Genomic DNA, 13,117 nt, shown 5'->3' on the forward strand with positions numbered 1-13,117 from the left:
GCCAACCAGTTCCTTCTCTACCGCCCTTGATTTCGGTCGAAATGACAGCAGCGCCCTTATCTGCTCTCAAATTTCTTTAATCTCTGCTTTTTTCTCAGTTAATTTTCCTCATTGTTTAGCTCTCCGTTCATTTTTCTTTAGTTTTCACATTTAAAAAAACCAAAAACTTTCTCATTTTTCTCCCTGCCTCAGGCAGGCAGCTGCTGAAGAGGCATTAGACTGGGACTATTCCCATTCTTCATTCAGCTAGTCCCTCAGACATGCCTGGCTCTGCAGGTTACAAGCACTGTCTGACCTGCAGACTCTCAATACCAGTGACAGACGGCCACTCACAGTGTGTCCGTTGCCTGGGGGAGACACACGTTACCCAAAAGTGTCCCCACTGCAAGAAACTCACAGCGTGGACAAGAAAGGCCAGAGACTGCCAATTAAAACTTTTAATCATGGAGAGATCCTTCTGACCCCGAGTCCAGGACACCGACGGCACTCAGAGCGCCGGACTGCGAGGCACCGGGTCTGGTACCGAGACATCCCGAGGAGCGAAAGACCCTGTGCAGTCTCGCTCTCCTAGCAGCAAAACTAAGCCTCATAGGTCAGCACTGAGGGAACAGACACCTCAGGCACAGAGCAGCATTATGGCGCCACCTGCTGCACCAATACAATATGACAAGTCTGAGGCACCGAGAACGCTCCCTCTGGTTCCCAGCCTGAGCTTGCCTGTGCTCGGGACCGAGTCTCCCGATACCGCAACAGCTTGTTAGCCATGTGGACCTACTCATTGCTTCCACCCCTGGAACTCCGCTCTTTGGCACCGATGGCACCCCGGCCAGGTCAGGGCCAAGCTTTATCACTACACCTCTGGCTCAGCCCCCTCCTCTCTCCAGTGATGAAGAGGAGGAAATGGAGACACTAGCGGGCACACCTCACCACCCCTCTCCTAAACCTGGGCCCGCTCGTCCACAGGGCGTGGGTTGGCAACCCCCACAGTGGGTGCCCTCTCCCATGGCCTTCCCACTTCTACTGGGATCCATGGGCATTATACAGAGCCCAAAACACCCAGCCATCCATGACGCAGCAATCGCCTCCGCCATCTGCTCCAGCTTCCCCAGAACTGCTGGAGGAGGAAGCTGAAGAATCTGTGGACAGGCCAGAGGGTCACACCCTCCCAGCTACCCTTTCAGGATTTGTTTAAAAGAGTAGCTGATTCATTAGACAGCTCATGGCGGAGTTAGCGGAGACTCAGCATAAGCTGACAGATATATTGCAAGTTTCTCCTTTATCCAAGATAGCACTACCCATTAATGCTGCCATCCTGGACCAAGCAAAAACTGTATGGCAGACTCCAGCCACGGCCCCACCTTCTTGTGAGTGATCTGACAAGTACTACGTGCCGGCTAAAGGAGCTGAGTTTTTGTTTACCCACCTTACTCCAAACTCATTATTGATAGAGGCATTTAATCAAAGGGGGAAGCAACATCAAACCAACCCCCCCTCGACCCCGCCCCATGATAAAGATTGGAAACGCCTAGACCTCTTCGGCAGGAAAGCCTATTCATCAGCGACCCTCCAGTTTCGCATAGCAAACTATTCTGCGTTACTGGCCAAGTACACACACACTATTTTTTCTCAGATGTCATCTTTTATTGAGCACATCCCAGCTGACAAAAAAGAGCAATATAAAGCCGATATAGCAGAAAGTTTCCTCATCACCAGAACTGTTTTGCAGGCTTCTCTGGATTCTGCTGACACGGTGGATCGCTCCATCGCCACGTCCGTTGTCATGCAGAGGGATTCATTGCTCCATCTCTCCGGCTTCGAAAGGGAAACCCCAACAGTCACTATCACCATAGACGCCTCTCTGGTAGGAATGGAGGGCACACTTGGCCGACATCATCATCCAGGGCTGATGGTCCCTAGAGGAGTAAAATCTCCACATAAATCTACTGGAGCTCTGAGCAGTTCGAAATGCCTGCCGTCACTTTCTCCCCCGATCTGCAACAAAACTTCCAGATTCTCATGGACAATTTGGTGACTGTTTTTATATAAATCGCCAAGGAGGGGCCCAATATTACCTGCTCTGCACAGAAGCAGTTCGCCTCTGGCAATGATGCATCTCCAGCAACATACACATCACGGTATCCTATCTACCTGGAAACCAGAATGCCACAGCAGACAACCTCAGCAGGAACTTCTCACGGATGCACGAGAGGGAACTAGACCCACAAATTTTGCAAACTACATTCTGACAATGGGGATTCCCCTCAATTGACATTTTCGCCACGACCCACAATGCCAAATACCCACAATACTGCTCCCGAGCGGGACTGGGACACACAACTCTCTCTCAGAGACGCCTTCCTTAACAAATGGGAGGCCCTGCTCCTGTACACCTTCCCCCTGATCCTTCTGTTGAGTCGTGTCCTACATAAGATCAGACAAGACAAATCCAGAGTCATCTTGATTGCACCAACATGGCCCAGACAAACATGGTTCCCATACCTGACCCACGAACCCTTCCCCTCCTGCCTCACCTACTGACACAGGATACAGGACGCCTCCGTCACCCCAGCATTCCAGCACTTTGTCTCAAGGCATGGATAATCCAGGGATGGCAGAACTCAAAACACGCTGCTCCAAGGAGGTCCAAGACATTCTACTTCACAGCCGACATCCCTCCGCACGAAAAACATACGCACGCAAGTGGCAAAGATTCTCCATTTGGTGCTGAGACAAGCAAATCATTCCACAATCGGCCCCGTTACCCACTATCCTTGAGTACATATTGACACTAAAAAAATCGGGCCTCTCAACTAGCTCACTCAGAGTGCACTTATCAGCCATCACCACCTTTCATGACAAGGTGGACAGACTCACAGTCTTCACCCATCCACTGACTAAGCGCTTTCTCAAGGGTATAGAGAACACTTACCCCACATTTAAGGGACCTGACCCCTATGTGGGACTTCAACCTTGTTCTCCATGCTCTCATGGGGAAACCCTTTGAACCACTAGTGACTTGCTCGTTCCTACACTTATCCATGAAGGTTGCCTTTTTTAGTAGCTATCACATCAGCATGAAGGGTGGGAGAGTTGGGTGCCCTAATGGCACACCCAGCTTATACCAATTCCTCAAGGACAAAGTCATCCTACGCCCACACCCTAAATTCATACTCAAGGTCGCCTCCCTCTTCCATCTCAATGAACCCATTTATTTACCTGTATTCTTCCCCAAGCCGCACGCCAACAACAGAGAGGCGTCCCTTCACACACTAGATGTCCGCAGAGTGCTGGCGTTCTAGTATAGAGAGAACAAAAACATTCAGAAAATCATTCTGGCTATTCGTATCCACAACAGAACGATCTAAAGGCCAGACCATTTCTAAACAGAGACTCTCTAAATGGATCTCTTAATTGTATCAAACTATGTTACCAAAATTACAATTTGCAAGCTCCTTCTGGACTTCGCACACACTCCACTAGAGAGATGTCCACATCCATAGCCTTTCTCAAACATGTACCCATCATGGATATTTGTGAAGAAGCTACCTGGGCATCGCCCCATACTTTCACCAAACATTATGCCCTGGAACAGCAGTCAGCTACAGACACTCACTTTGGTCTATCGGTGCTCTCTATCATACATACATCAACTCTGAGGGGCACTGCTCTTCAGTCACCTAAAGTGGAGCACCCACAGGGACACTCCTTGAAGAAGAAGAGAAGGTTACTCGACTTGTGCAGTAACTGAGGTTCTTTGAGATGGTTGTCCCTGCGGGTGCTCCACTACCCACCCTCCTCCCCTCTGCTTTGGAGTTTCGGCTTGATCCTCTGGGGTAGAGAAGGAACTGGGTGGCGGTTGGCTGGGCTCATAGGGTAGCCGCTCGGAGCGGTGCAAGATGGCTGCCGCGCATGTATTGCTAACTGCTATCACAAGTCTCCAACTAGAAGTACAGGGCGCCAAGACACCTAAAGTAGAGCACCCACAGAGACAACCATTTAAGAACATAAGAAAGAACATAAGAACGGCCGTACTGGGTCAGACCAAAGGTCCATCTAGCCCAGTATCCTGTCTACCGACAGTGGCCAATGCCAGCTGCCCCAGAGCGAGTGGACCAACAGGCAATGATCAAGTGATCTCTCTCCTGCCATCCATCTCCAGCCTCTGACAAACAGAGACTAGGGACACCATTCCTTACCCATCCTGGCTAATAGCCATTAATGGACTTAACCACCATGAATTTATCCAGTTCTCTTTTAAACGCTGTTATAGTCCTAGCCTTCACAACCTCCTCAGGTAAGGAGTTCCACAAGTTGACTGTGCGCTGCGTGAAAAAGAACTTCCTTGTATTTGTTTTAAACCTGCTGCCTATTAATTTCATTTGGTGACCCCTAGTTCTTGTATTATGGGAATAAGTAAATAACTTTTCCTTATCCACTTTCTCCACATCACTCATTATTTTATATACCTCTATCATATCCCCCCTTAGTCTCCTCTTTTCCAAGCTGAAGAGTCCTAGCCTCTTTAATCTCTCCTCATATGGGACCCATTCCAAACCCCTAATCATTTTAGTTGCCCTTTTCTGAACCTTTTCTAGTGCCAGTATATCTTTTTTTAGATCAGGAGACCACATCTGTACGCAGTATTCGAGATGTGGGCGTACCATCGATTTATATAAGGGCAATAATATATTCTCAGTCTTATTCTCTATCCCCTTTTTATTGATCCCTAACATCCTGTTTGCTTTTTTGACCGCCTCTGCACACTGCGCGGACATCTTCAGAGAACTATCCATGATGACTCCAAGATCTTTTTCCTGACTTGTTGTAGCTAAACTAGCCCCCATCATATTGTATGTATAGTTGGGGTTATTTTTTCCAATGTGCATTACTTTACATTTATCCACATTAAATTTCATTTGCCATTTTGTTGCCCAATCACTTAGTTTTGTGAGATCTTTTTGAAGTTCATCACAGTCTGCTTTGGTCTTAACTATCTTGAGCAGTTTAGTATCATCTGCAAACTTTGCCACCTCACTGTTTACCCCTTTCTCCAGATCATTTATAAATAAGTTGAATAGGATTGGTCCGAGCACTGACCCTTGGGGAACACCACTAGTTACCCCTCTCCATTCTGAGAATTTACCATTAATACCTACCCTTTGTTCCCGGTCTTTTAACCAGTTCTCAGTCCATGAAAGGACCTTCCCTTTTATCCCATGACAACTTAATTTACGTAAGAGCCTTTGGTGAGGGACCTTGTCAAAGGCTTTCTGGAAATCTAAGTACACTATGTCCACTGGATCCCCCTTGTCCACATGTTTGTTGACCCCTTCAAAGAACTCTAATAGATTAGTAAGACACGATTTCCCTTTACAGAAACCATGTTGACTATTGCTCAACAGTTTGTTTTTCTATGTGTCTGACAATTTTATTCTTAACTATTGTTTCGACTAATTTGCCCGGTACCGACGTTAGACTTACCGGTCTGTAATTGCCGGGCTCACCTCTAGAGCCCTTTTTAAATATTGGTGTTACATTAGCTAACTTCCAGTCATTGGGTACAGAAGCCGATTTAAAGGACAGGTTACAAACCTTAGTTAATAGTTCCGCAACTTCACATTTGAGTTCTTTCAGAACTCTTGGGTGAATGCCATCTGGTCCCGGTGACTTGTTAATGTTAAGTTTATTAATTAATTCCAAAACCTCCTCTAGTGACAATTTAATCTGTGACAGTTCCTCAGATTTGTCACCTACAAAAGCCGGCTCAGGTTTGGGAATCTCTCTAACATCCTCAGCCTTGAAGACTGAAGCAAAGAATCCATTTAGTTTCTCCGCAATGACTTTATCGTCTTTAAGCGCTCCTTTTGTATCTCGATTATCGAGGGGCCCCACTGGTTGTTTAGCAGGCTTCCTGCTTCTGATATATTTAAAAAACATTTTGTTATTACCTTTTGAGTTTTTGGCTAGCCGTTCTTCAAACTCCTCTTTGGCTTTTCTTATTACATTCTTGCACTTAATTTGGCAGTGTTTATGCTCCTTTCTATTTGCCTCACTAGCATTTGACTTCCACTTTTTAAAGGAAGTCTTTTTATCTCTCACTGCTTCTTTTACATGGTTGTTAAGCCACGGTGGCTCTTTTTTAGTTCTTTTACTGTTTCTTAATTTGGGGTATACATTGAAGTTGGGCCTCTATTATGGTGTCTTTAAAAAGTGCCCATACAGCTTGCAAGGATTTCACTTTAGTCACTGTACTTTTTAACTTCTGTTTAACTAACCCCCTCATTTTTGCATAGTTTCCCCTTTTGAAATTAAGTGCCACAGTGTTGGGCTGTTGAGATGTTCTTCCGACCACAGGGGTGTTGAATGCTATTGTATTATGGTCACTATTTCCAAGCGGTCCTGTTATAGTTACCTCTTGGACCAGCTCCTGCGCTCCACTCAGGACTAAATCTAGAGTTGCCTCTCCCCTTGTGGGTTCCCATACCAGCTGCTCCATGAAGCAGTCATTTAAAGTATCGAGAAATTTTATCTCTGCATTTCGTCCTGAAGTGAAATTTGAAGAATCTCAGTTACTGCACAAGGTGAGTAACCTTCTCTTCCCCAGCCAAGCAAATTTTATTATTAGCTAATTGACCCACTACACCCTGGCCCATTATCCACCACTACATTTACTAATGACAAATAAGTACATTTAGTCTAGAATTTCTGCTGAAATGATCAGTAGTGAAATAGTACTGATACACTACAAGACTTCATTGTTACAGCTCTGTGTATGTATATTGTGTATTGTTACATACACTAAGGTGTATGGGGTAATTTACGTCTTTCTGAGTTATTGTTTCAGGCTGCCTGCAGACTCAGGCAGATAGCAGTTGCTGCATTAGTTTAAGTTCAGTTCACAATCTGAAGGTTTTATTCACAACCATAATAGCTAGAGATTTAGGGCCTTGTAAATTATTATACCTGGAACCCTGGTCTTTAGTAATGAAAAAGGGGGTAATAGCTAGAAAAAATATATATATGTACATGCTATATATGTGTGTGTGTGTGTGTGTATATATATATATATATATATATATATATAAAAGCAAAATTATTCTTATGTAGAATGTTTTCCATATGGTGTTTAAAGGTCTCAGCCTGATATTTTACTGGGTGTCAAAGCAGTAGAAAGAGGGCAGATGCATATGTTTTGAAAAAAACTAACCATTTCTGCCTTAGCTCCTTAAACTTATATTATTTAACGTCCATTCTCTCCTTTCTTTTTCCTGATAGTGATAACTTGCTAAGGAGAGCTGCATGCCAGGAAGCCCAGGTAATACCATTTAATATGATACAATTAGATTAAAATCCCCATCTTATCTCAGTTGTGCAGGACTCCTGAGATTCTCTGAGCAGGTCTCATCTACGTGACAAACCTGACAGGAATGCTGGCTGTGTTGTTTGTTTTGAATGGTGGTGGTTTTATTTTTTGGGGTGGGGGTGGGGGGGGTTTGCTACGAAGCCCCAGGATGAATGAGGCCCCCTTCCTTCGACAGGCTGGTGTACTTAATTGTACCTGTAATTCAGTGCCATAATAAACAATGCAGTTGCGTCATTAAGGTAGTTCTTGGTACTATTCAGTTTGCATAGTCCTTCAGTTATGGAGATTTAATTATTCCATCTGTCTGCAAAGTGATAGTGAAGAGGAAATGGATCGACAGGAGTGGAGACTGAAATTTTATATATACCATAAAACAGGTACGGCAGAAACCATGCAAGCTGCTTTATGCTAATTTTAACCTAGAGAGATTATCTCTGGGGCTGATGGGATAGTCCAGTATCCTTGCCTATTCAATCCTGTGTGTGTCTATCAAGATTTTTAATGAGGGTATCAGTTGTGGTGGCTGATTTTGTAATAATCCTACTTGTCCACAAAGAAGTGGACGGAGACCATCAACTTATTTCACGTAGGTCACCGAGGAGAATATTAGCTTCTAGTGAAAGTCTGCGTAGTTGTCCTTTGGGAGCATTGGCCTCACTACTTTCTCTTTACACATCTACTTCTGCCATCTGGGGTCTGTAAGGCCAGTTAACTAGGGCAGACTTCTTACTGTAGTGTTCCTGCAAGGGAAGCCTGCTCTTACCAAGTATTCTTTCATTGGCGTGGGTGCTGTTTCCCAGGGACTGCACCACTGCACACTCCATTCTCATTCCACTGTTGACACAGTAGATATTTCAAGAGTCTTACTGCCTCCTTGCCCGTGCCAACCAAAGCTTGTTCTGATCATGCTCCCCGTGCCAGAACCTTGACAAGGGCCCTCGTAGGGCTCTGAACCATCGCCCATCACTGTAGTATTGGCCCGCCGAGAGGTGTGGGTGTAAATTATTTTTCTCCTCAGACACCTTCACCCAAGGTAACTGCTCAATAGTGAGGCCCACAGAGAAACCCCAATTTAGACTAAGTGCTGCAAGGAAGAGTGTTCTCAGCAGCATGATCCAGGCTGTGCAGCTTCTCGCCAGAAGAAAGTCTATGGACCCCGAGCCTGATCAAAGTATAAGAGAACCTTTTCAATATCCAACCTTTCCCCATGAACTCTGCTCACAATAAATCAATGTATTTCCCCACATTTATACATTCAAATTCTCCACTAATTCTGATAGAAAATATCAGTTGCTCTAGACCAGGGGTAGGCAACCTATGGCACACGTGCCAAAGGCGGCACGCGAGCCGATTTTCAATGGCACTCACACTGCCCAGGTCCTGGCCACCAGTCCGGGGGGCTCTGCATTTTAATTTCATTTTAAGTGAAGCTTCTTAAACATTTTAAAAACCTTATATACTTTACATACAACAATAGTTTAGTTATATATTATAGACTTATAGAAAGAGACCTTCTAAAAATGTTAAAATGTATTACTGGCACATGAAATTAGAGTGAATATATGAAAACTTAGCACACCACTTCTGAAAGGTTGCCGACCCCTGCTCTAGACTCTTATGCTTTCTCTGGCCTTGTTCAGTGCTTAGATAACAAAGTGATTAGTGCCTTATATGTAACCTCCAATAAATAGCTGTTAATACCTCACTACCTGAAAGATGCTGCCAGATTGGAGGGAGTTCACGGAAGAGTAAAGATGAATAAGGGGTTTGAGGTATTGATTTGATTTATAAGGAAGTGTCTAATAAATATGAAATTGAAGAATTAGAGTTAACTTAAGCTTGATTAAGGAAGTGTACGGGTGTTGTAAAGAAAGGCCCTGACTAGCAAGTAGAAGGAATGCCTTGAAAACAGTGAGTTATAAGGCCAGAAGGAATAAAAGTAGGGAGGATGTCTGGGTCAAAGAATAACTAATGAAACAAGGGGAAGTGCCTAAAAAGAAGGCCTCTGACCAGTCGGTGTGGTTTTAAATAAAAGATAATCTGTCTTAAAATGAGCCAACATGGCTGTTTCCACCTCACACACCAGGGTTAAAGCCTATCTGAATCCAGGTGCAATGGAAAAACCGTTGGGCAGCAAGAAGGAGGAGAGGAAAGGAGGTTGTAAATCTTATCTGGATTAAGACTGGAAAGAAGGGTGAAACTGTTTCAGTTTGGTTTTTCGCTAAAGTCGGTACTTGGCAATTACATCACTTGTTTGTTAAAGGATATAAAAAGTAAACTCTTAAAGGGTTCATTGCTAATGCCTGCCTGACCACATCAGAGCTGACCACTATGCGTCTAAGCACCCCTAGGTTTAGCCTATTTGTAAGTGTCTTGATCAAATACTTATAAATATTTTGCTACTGTTTGGATGTAGTAAATTGCCTATTATTTAGGCTTTTTAGGCATGTTTAGAGCAATTGTATAAGATTTGGCCTTTGGATTTAATAAAAGAATTTATGGTTAAATTAGTGTTTGGTGGTTTCCCATATTAATATTTATCATTTCAAATATTATTGGTAATTCCAACAGAAAGCTTAAGAGAACTAAATGTGCATCGTGTCAGAAGGATGTCATTGCAAAGAGGGAGAATTGCTTAGGGTGGAACAAGGAGATAGAACTACCCTAGAAGTAATGGATTTGAAATTAAGGAAAGGTAAATTTTGCCTGTGTATTGGGAAAGTCATAAAGATGGGATATGTTAGATTATGGATTAGTCTCATAAATGAAAGGGTGGAAACACCATCTTTTGAGACACTTTAAACTGCAGTGGATAAAGCGCAGGAGACTATCCTCCAGGGAACTGTCCTGCATTGGAAAGGTGATAGACTAGGTGGAAGAGTAGTTCTTTTCAATCTCTAATTTCCATAAGTGCATTTATCATCAAAATGATGGTGCTGAGTGTGACATAAAAACATATATTGAAGCAGCAGCAAGAGCTGATAGGATCAGACCTCTAGACTGTAAGATCCTCAGGAAAAGAGTAGTGTTTAATTGTTTGCAAAATGCCATGCATACTTCTGGTGCCATTTAAATAATAAAAATCCAAGGAAGACAGACTAAAAGACCCACTCCAGTGAAAGAATAATACAAGAGATACAAGAGATGCTAATTTTTAAAATATCAATTCTTCATTGAATTCTTAAGCATATTGCAAGTCCTATGCATACAGACTTCAGGAAGGAGCAAGCTGCGTGCTAAAGTGACCAGTACATCTACATTTCAAGCAAAGACTCCATCAGGGTATGGTGATTTGAACATTCATCACCTTGTGATGTTATATGACCATCTAAAATTCTACTTTACGGGACCCACCACACCATTTAAAACTTTTTACAACTCCTTCTTGTGAATAAGTTAGCTGTCATTGACCTACATGTATATGCTCGTTTGCAAAGGTGATCTGATTGGCTGACGTTGTTCTGAATCTTACTCTTGTTGGACCTCTGAGGACGTTAAGGAACTTTCTGTTTTGTCACATTGCTCTTCAGCTGCTCCCTCTGTAAAATAGGGATTATAATACACCTTAAAGTGGTGTAGTAATATTTGTGAAGCGTATTTGTATGAAAGGTGCTATATAAGTGAAGAGTAAAAGAGTTCGGCTATTGGTAGGTAACATGAAAGAGAAACTGACCTTCTCAAATGTTGTCTTAAAATTATTACATCATTTTAAAATATGCTCCTGTGTTGTTTTCATGATGTTGGACTCTTAAACAGTTTTTAAAAACTCTTCTGTTTATTATTTTTAATTTCCCATCTTTAAAACAGGAATTTTCTACAGAAATACCCTCAAGTATATCACATAAAGAAATGATTGTCATTAGTCATAAATCATAAGAGTGTTGGGTTGTTTGTTTAGAACAAATAAATATATCACATTTCCCCCAGAGTGAATAATTAATTGTTTTTAACAGCTGTAAAATACCAGGGGACTATTGATGAGGGCTCTCATTTTCGCTGATTTCCCTTAAACAATTGTAATAAAATTTAATCAGTGGCTTTTCCCAGATGTTTTTCAAATAAAACTTAAAAGCTGATGGTTTGATTTCCCCCCCCTTTCTTCTCCCCCAACAACCACTTTCATACACACTTTTTCTTTCCCTGCTTTTCCAATTGCTTTAAAAGGATAATTTTATTTTTTAATTGTATAATTTTTTTCTTAGTTCGGGTTCCTATAATAAAGGTGATGATTGGAGTTAATTACTATTTTGAACAGCTAATCACTAAAATATGAGATTTTTTGTATATAGTGGCTGCCTTGTTCAGCATCACAAAATGCTTTGAAGAGGTTCCCATGTAAAAGGAGTCAAGGACCATCTTCTTGTTCTTTGTACAGTACCTAGCACAATGGGGCCCTGGTCCATGACTGGGGCTTCTACGTGCTACTTCAATACAAATAATAAAAAGTAATAATAATAAAGGCTGTAAGGGTTTGGTATGGGAGTGATGATGCCTTCCAGTGAGCTAGGAGGGAGTTTTACAGAGGTGCAGCAGCACAAGTGAAAGCACAATCTTCCCTTGCCCATCCCCACAATGAAGAATTGTGGGAAGAGGACAGAAAGATGGCCGGGAATGGAGTGAGCAGATGGTATGAGAGGCTGAGTGAAGTAAGTCCATGAAGAGCTCTGAGAACCATGGGCGCTATTTAGAACGGGACAGAGGTGGGATAGGAATCCACTGGTGGAGTCTGAAAACACAGGCGTGGGAAGGTGCTGCTCTCTGTGAGAGCAAGTAGTCTGGTTGCAGCGTTCCTTCCCCCTTTAGATGAAAGCTTAGAAAATATGAATTTAAGGAGAATGTACAAGATGGAATACCAATAGCCTAGTAAGTGATTACAGCCTTAGTAAGGATTTCAGCAGAAATGGGGTCAAAACAAGGGCAAATTCTGGCCATGCTGTGGAGGTGGTGGTAGGTAGACGTTCAAGGAATATGTAGGAGGGAAAAGAAGTTTAGGATCAAGAATAACTCCCAAGATTTCTGTCTGTGTCAGGAAAATTTAGGTCTGAAATAAAGAGGAATGGTAGTGGGAGTCAGAGACTTGAGAGACAAAGAGGATTTTTTGCTCAGGAGGACTTCAGCCTTTGAAATTCCCTGTGTCACTGGAACAAGGAATCACTAATAATAATAATAATAATGGTAGGCTCTGCTAATATGAGAACCTATGTGATAGGCCTGACAGGGAAGGCATTTGTATGTAGTGTGGGGTGAGGGTATGATGATGATATTTGTTATACATTATTTAAAACTAGTGACAGGTGACTTAGAAGAGAACCTCCCCTGTTTCCTCCTTTTTTTCTTCTTATTTAGGTGTTTGGCAACCAGTTGATTCCTTCCAACATGCAGGTGAAGAAAGCAACAGTTTTTCTCAACCCAGCAGCTTGCAAAGGGTAAAATTCCCCTTACACTTCATTCCCCAAATCCCACGCACCCCTTCTTTATACTTCTAAACTGTCCTTCATTGTGAAGGCCAGCCATCCTGTCAGGCTCAAGTTTGTCTCCACTCCGCTCAAACCTGGTATTATCTAACTCTTACTACGTTACTTGCACCAGAAATGTTGGCTCAAGATATAGAAGTTAAATAAAATGTTGTTTATGTTAAAAGAATGAATCCCAAATCATTTTAAGCTTCCTCCATTGCTGGTTTTCTTGTTTCCTGCTTTGGGGCCATCAGTATTCCCTTCCTGCAAGTGACCTTGATTTCCTCCCCAGCAACAA

The 13,117-nt window shown here is 42.9% G+C and overlaps 1 protein-coding gene across 1 annotated transcript in view; it reads left to right on the forward strand.

Annotated features, from left to right (window-relative positions):
• The first annotated feature begins 1,066 nt into the window (after positions 1-1,066).
• Positions 1,067-13,117, forward strand: part of AGK (acylglycerol kinase) — a 36,823-nt gene continuing 24,772 nt past the window's right edge. Inside the window, exons 1-3 of the mRNA XM_024195733.2 lie at positions 1,067-1,146; positions 7,276-7,315; positions 12,710-12,789. Coding sequence (XP_024051501.1) covers positions 1,067-1,146; positions 7,276-7,315; positions 12,710-12,789 — 200 coding nt within the window. The remainder of the gene's footprint in view (positions 1,147-7,275; positions 7,316-12,709; positions 12,790-13,117) is intronic.

Source organism: Terrapene carolina, unplaced genomic scaffold (assembly GCF_002925995.2).
Source record: "Terrapene carolina triunguis isolate 2854851 unplaced genomic scaffold, T_m_triunguis-2.0 Scaffold247, whole genome shotgun sequence".
NCBI lineage: Eukaryota > Metazoa > Chordata > Testudines > Emydidae > Terrapene > Terrapene triunguis.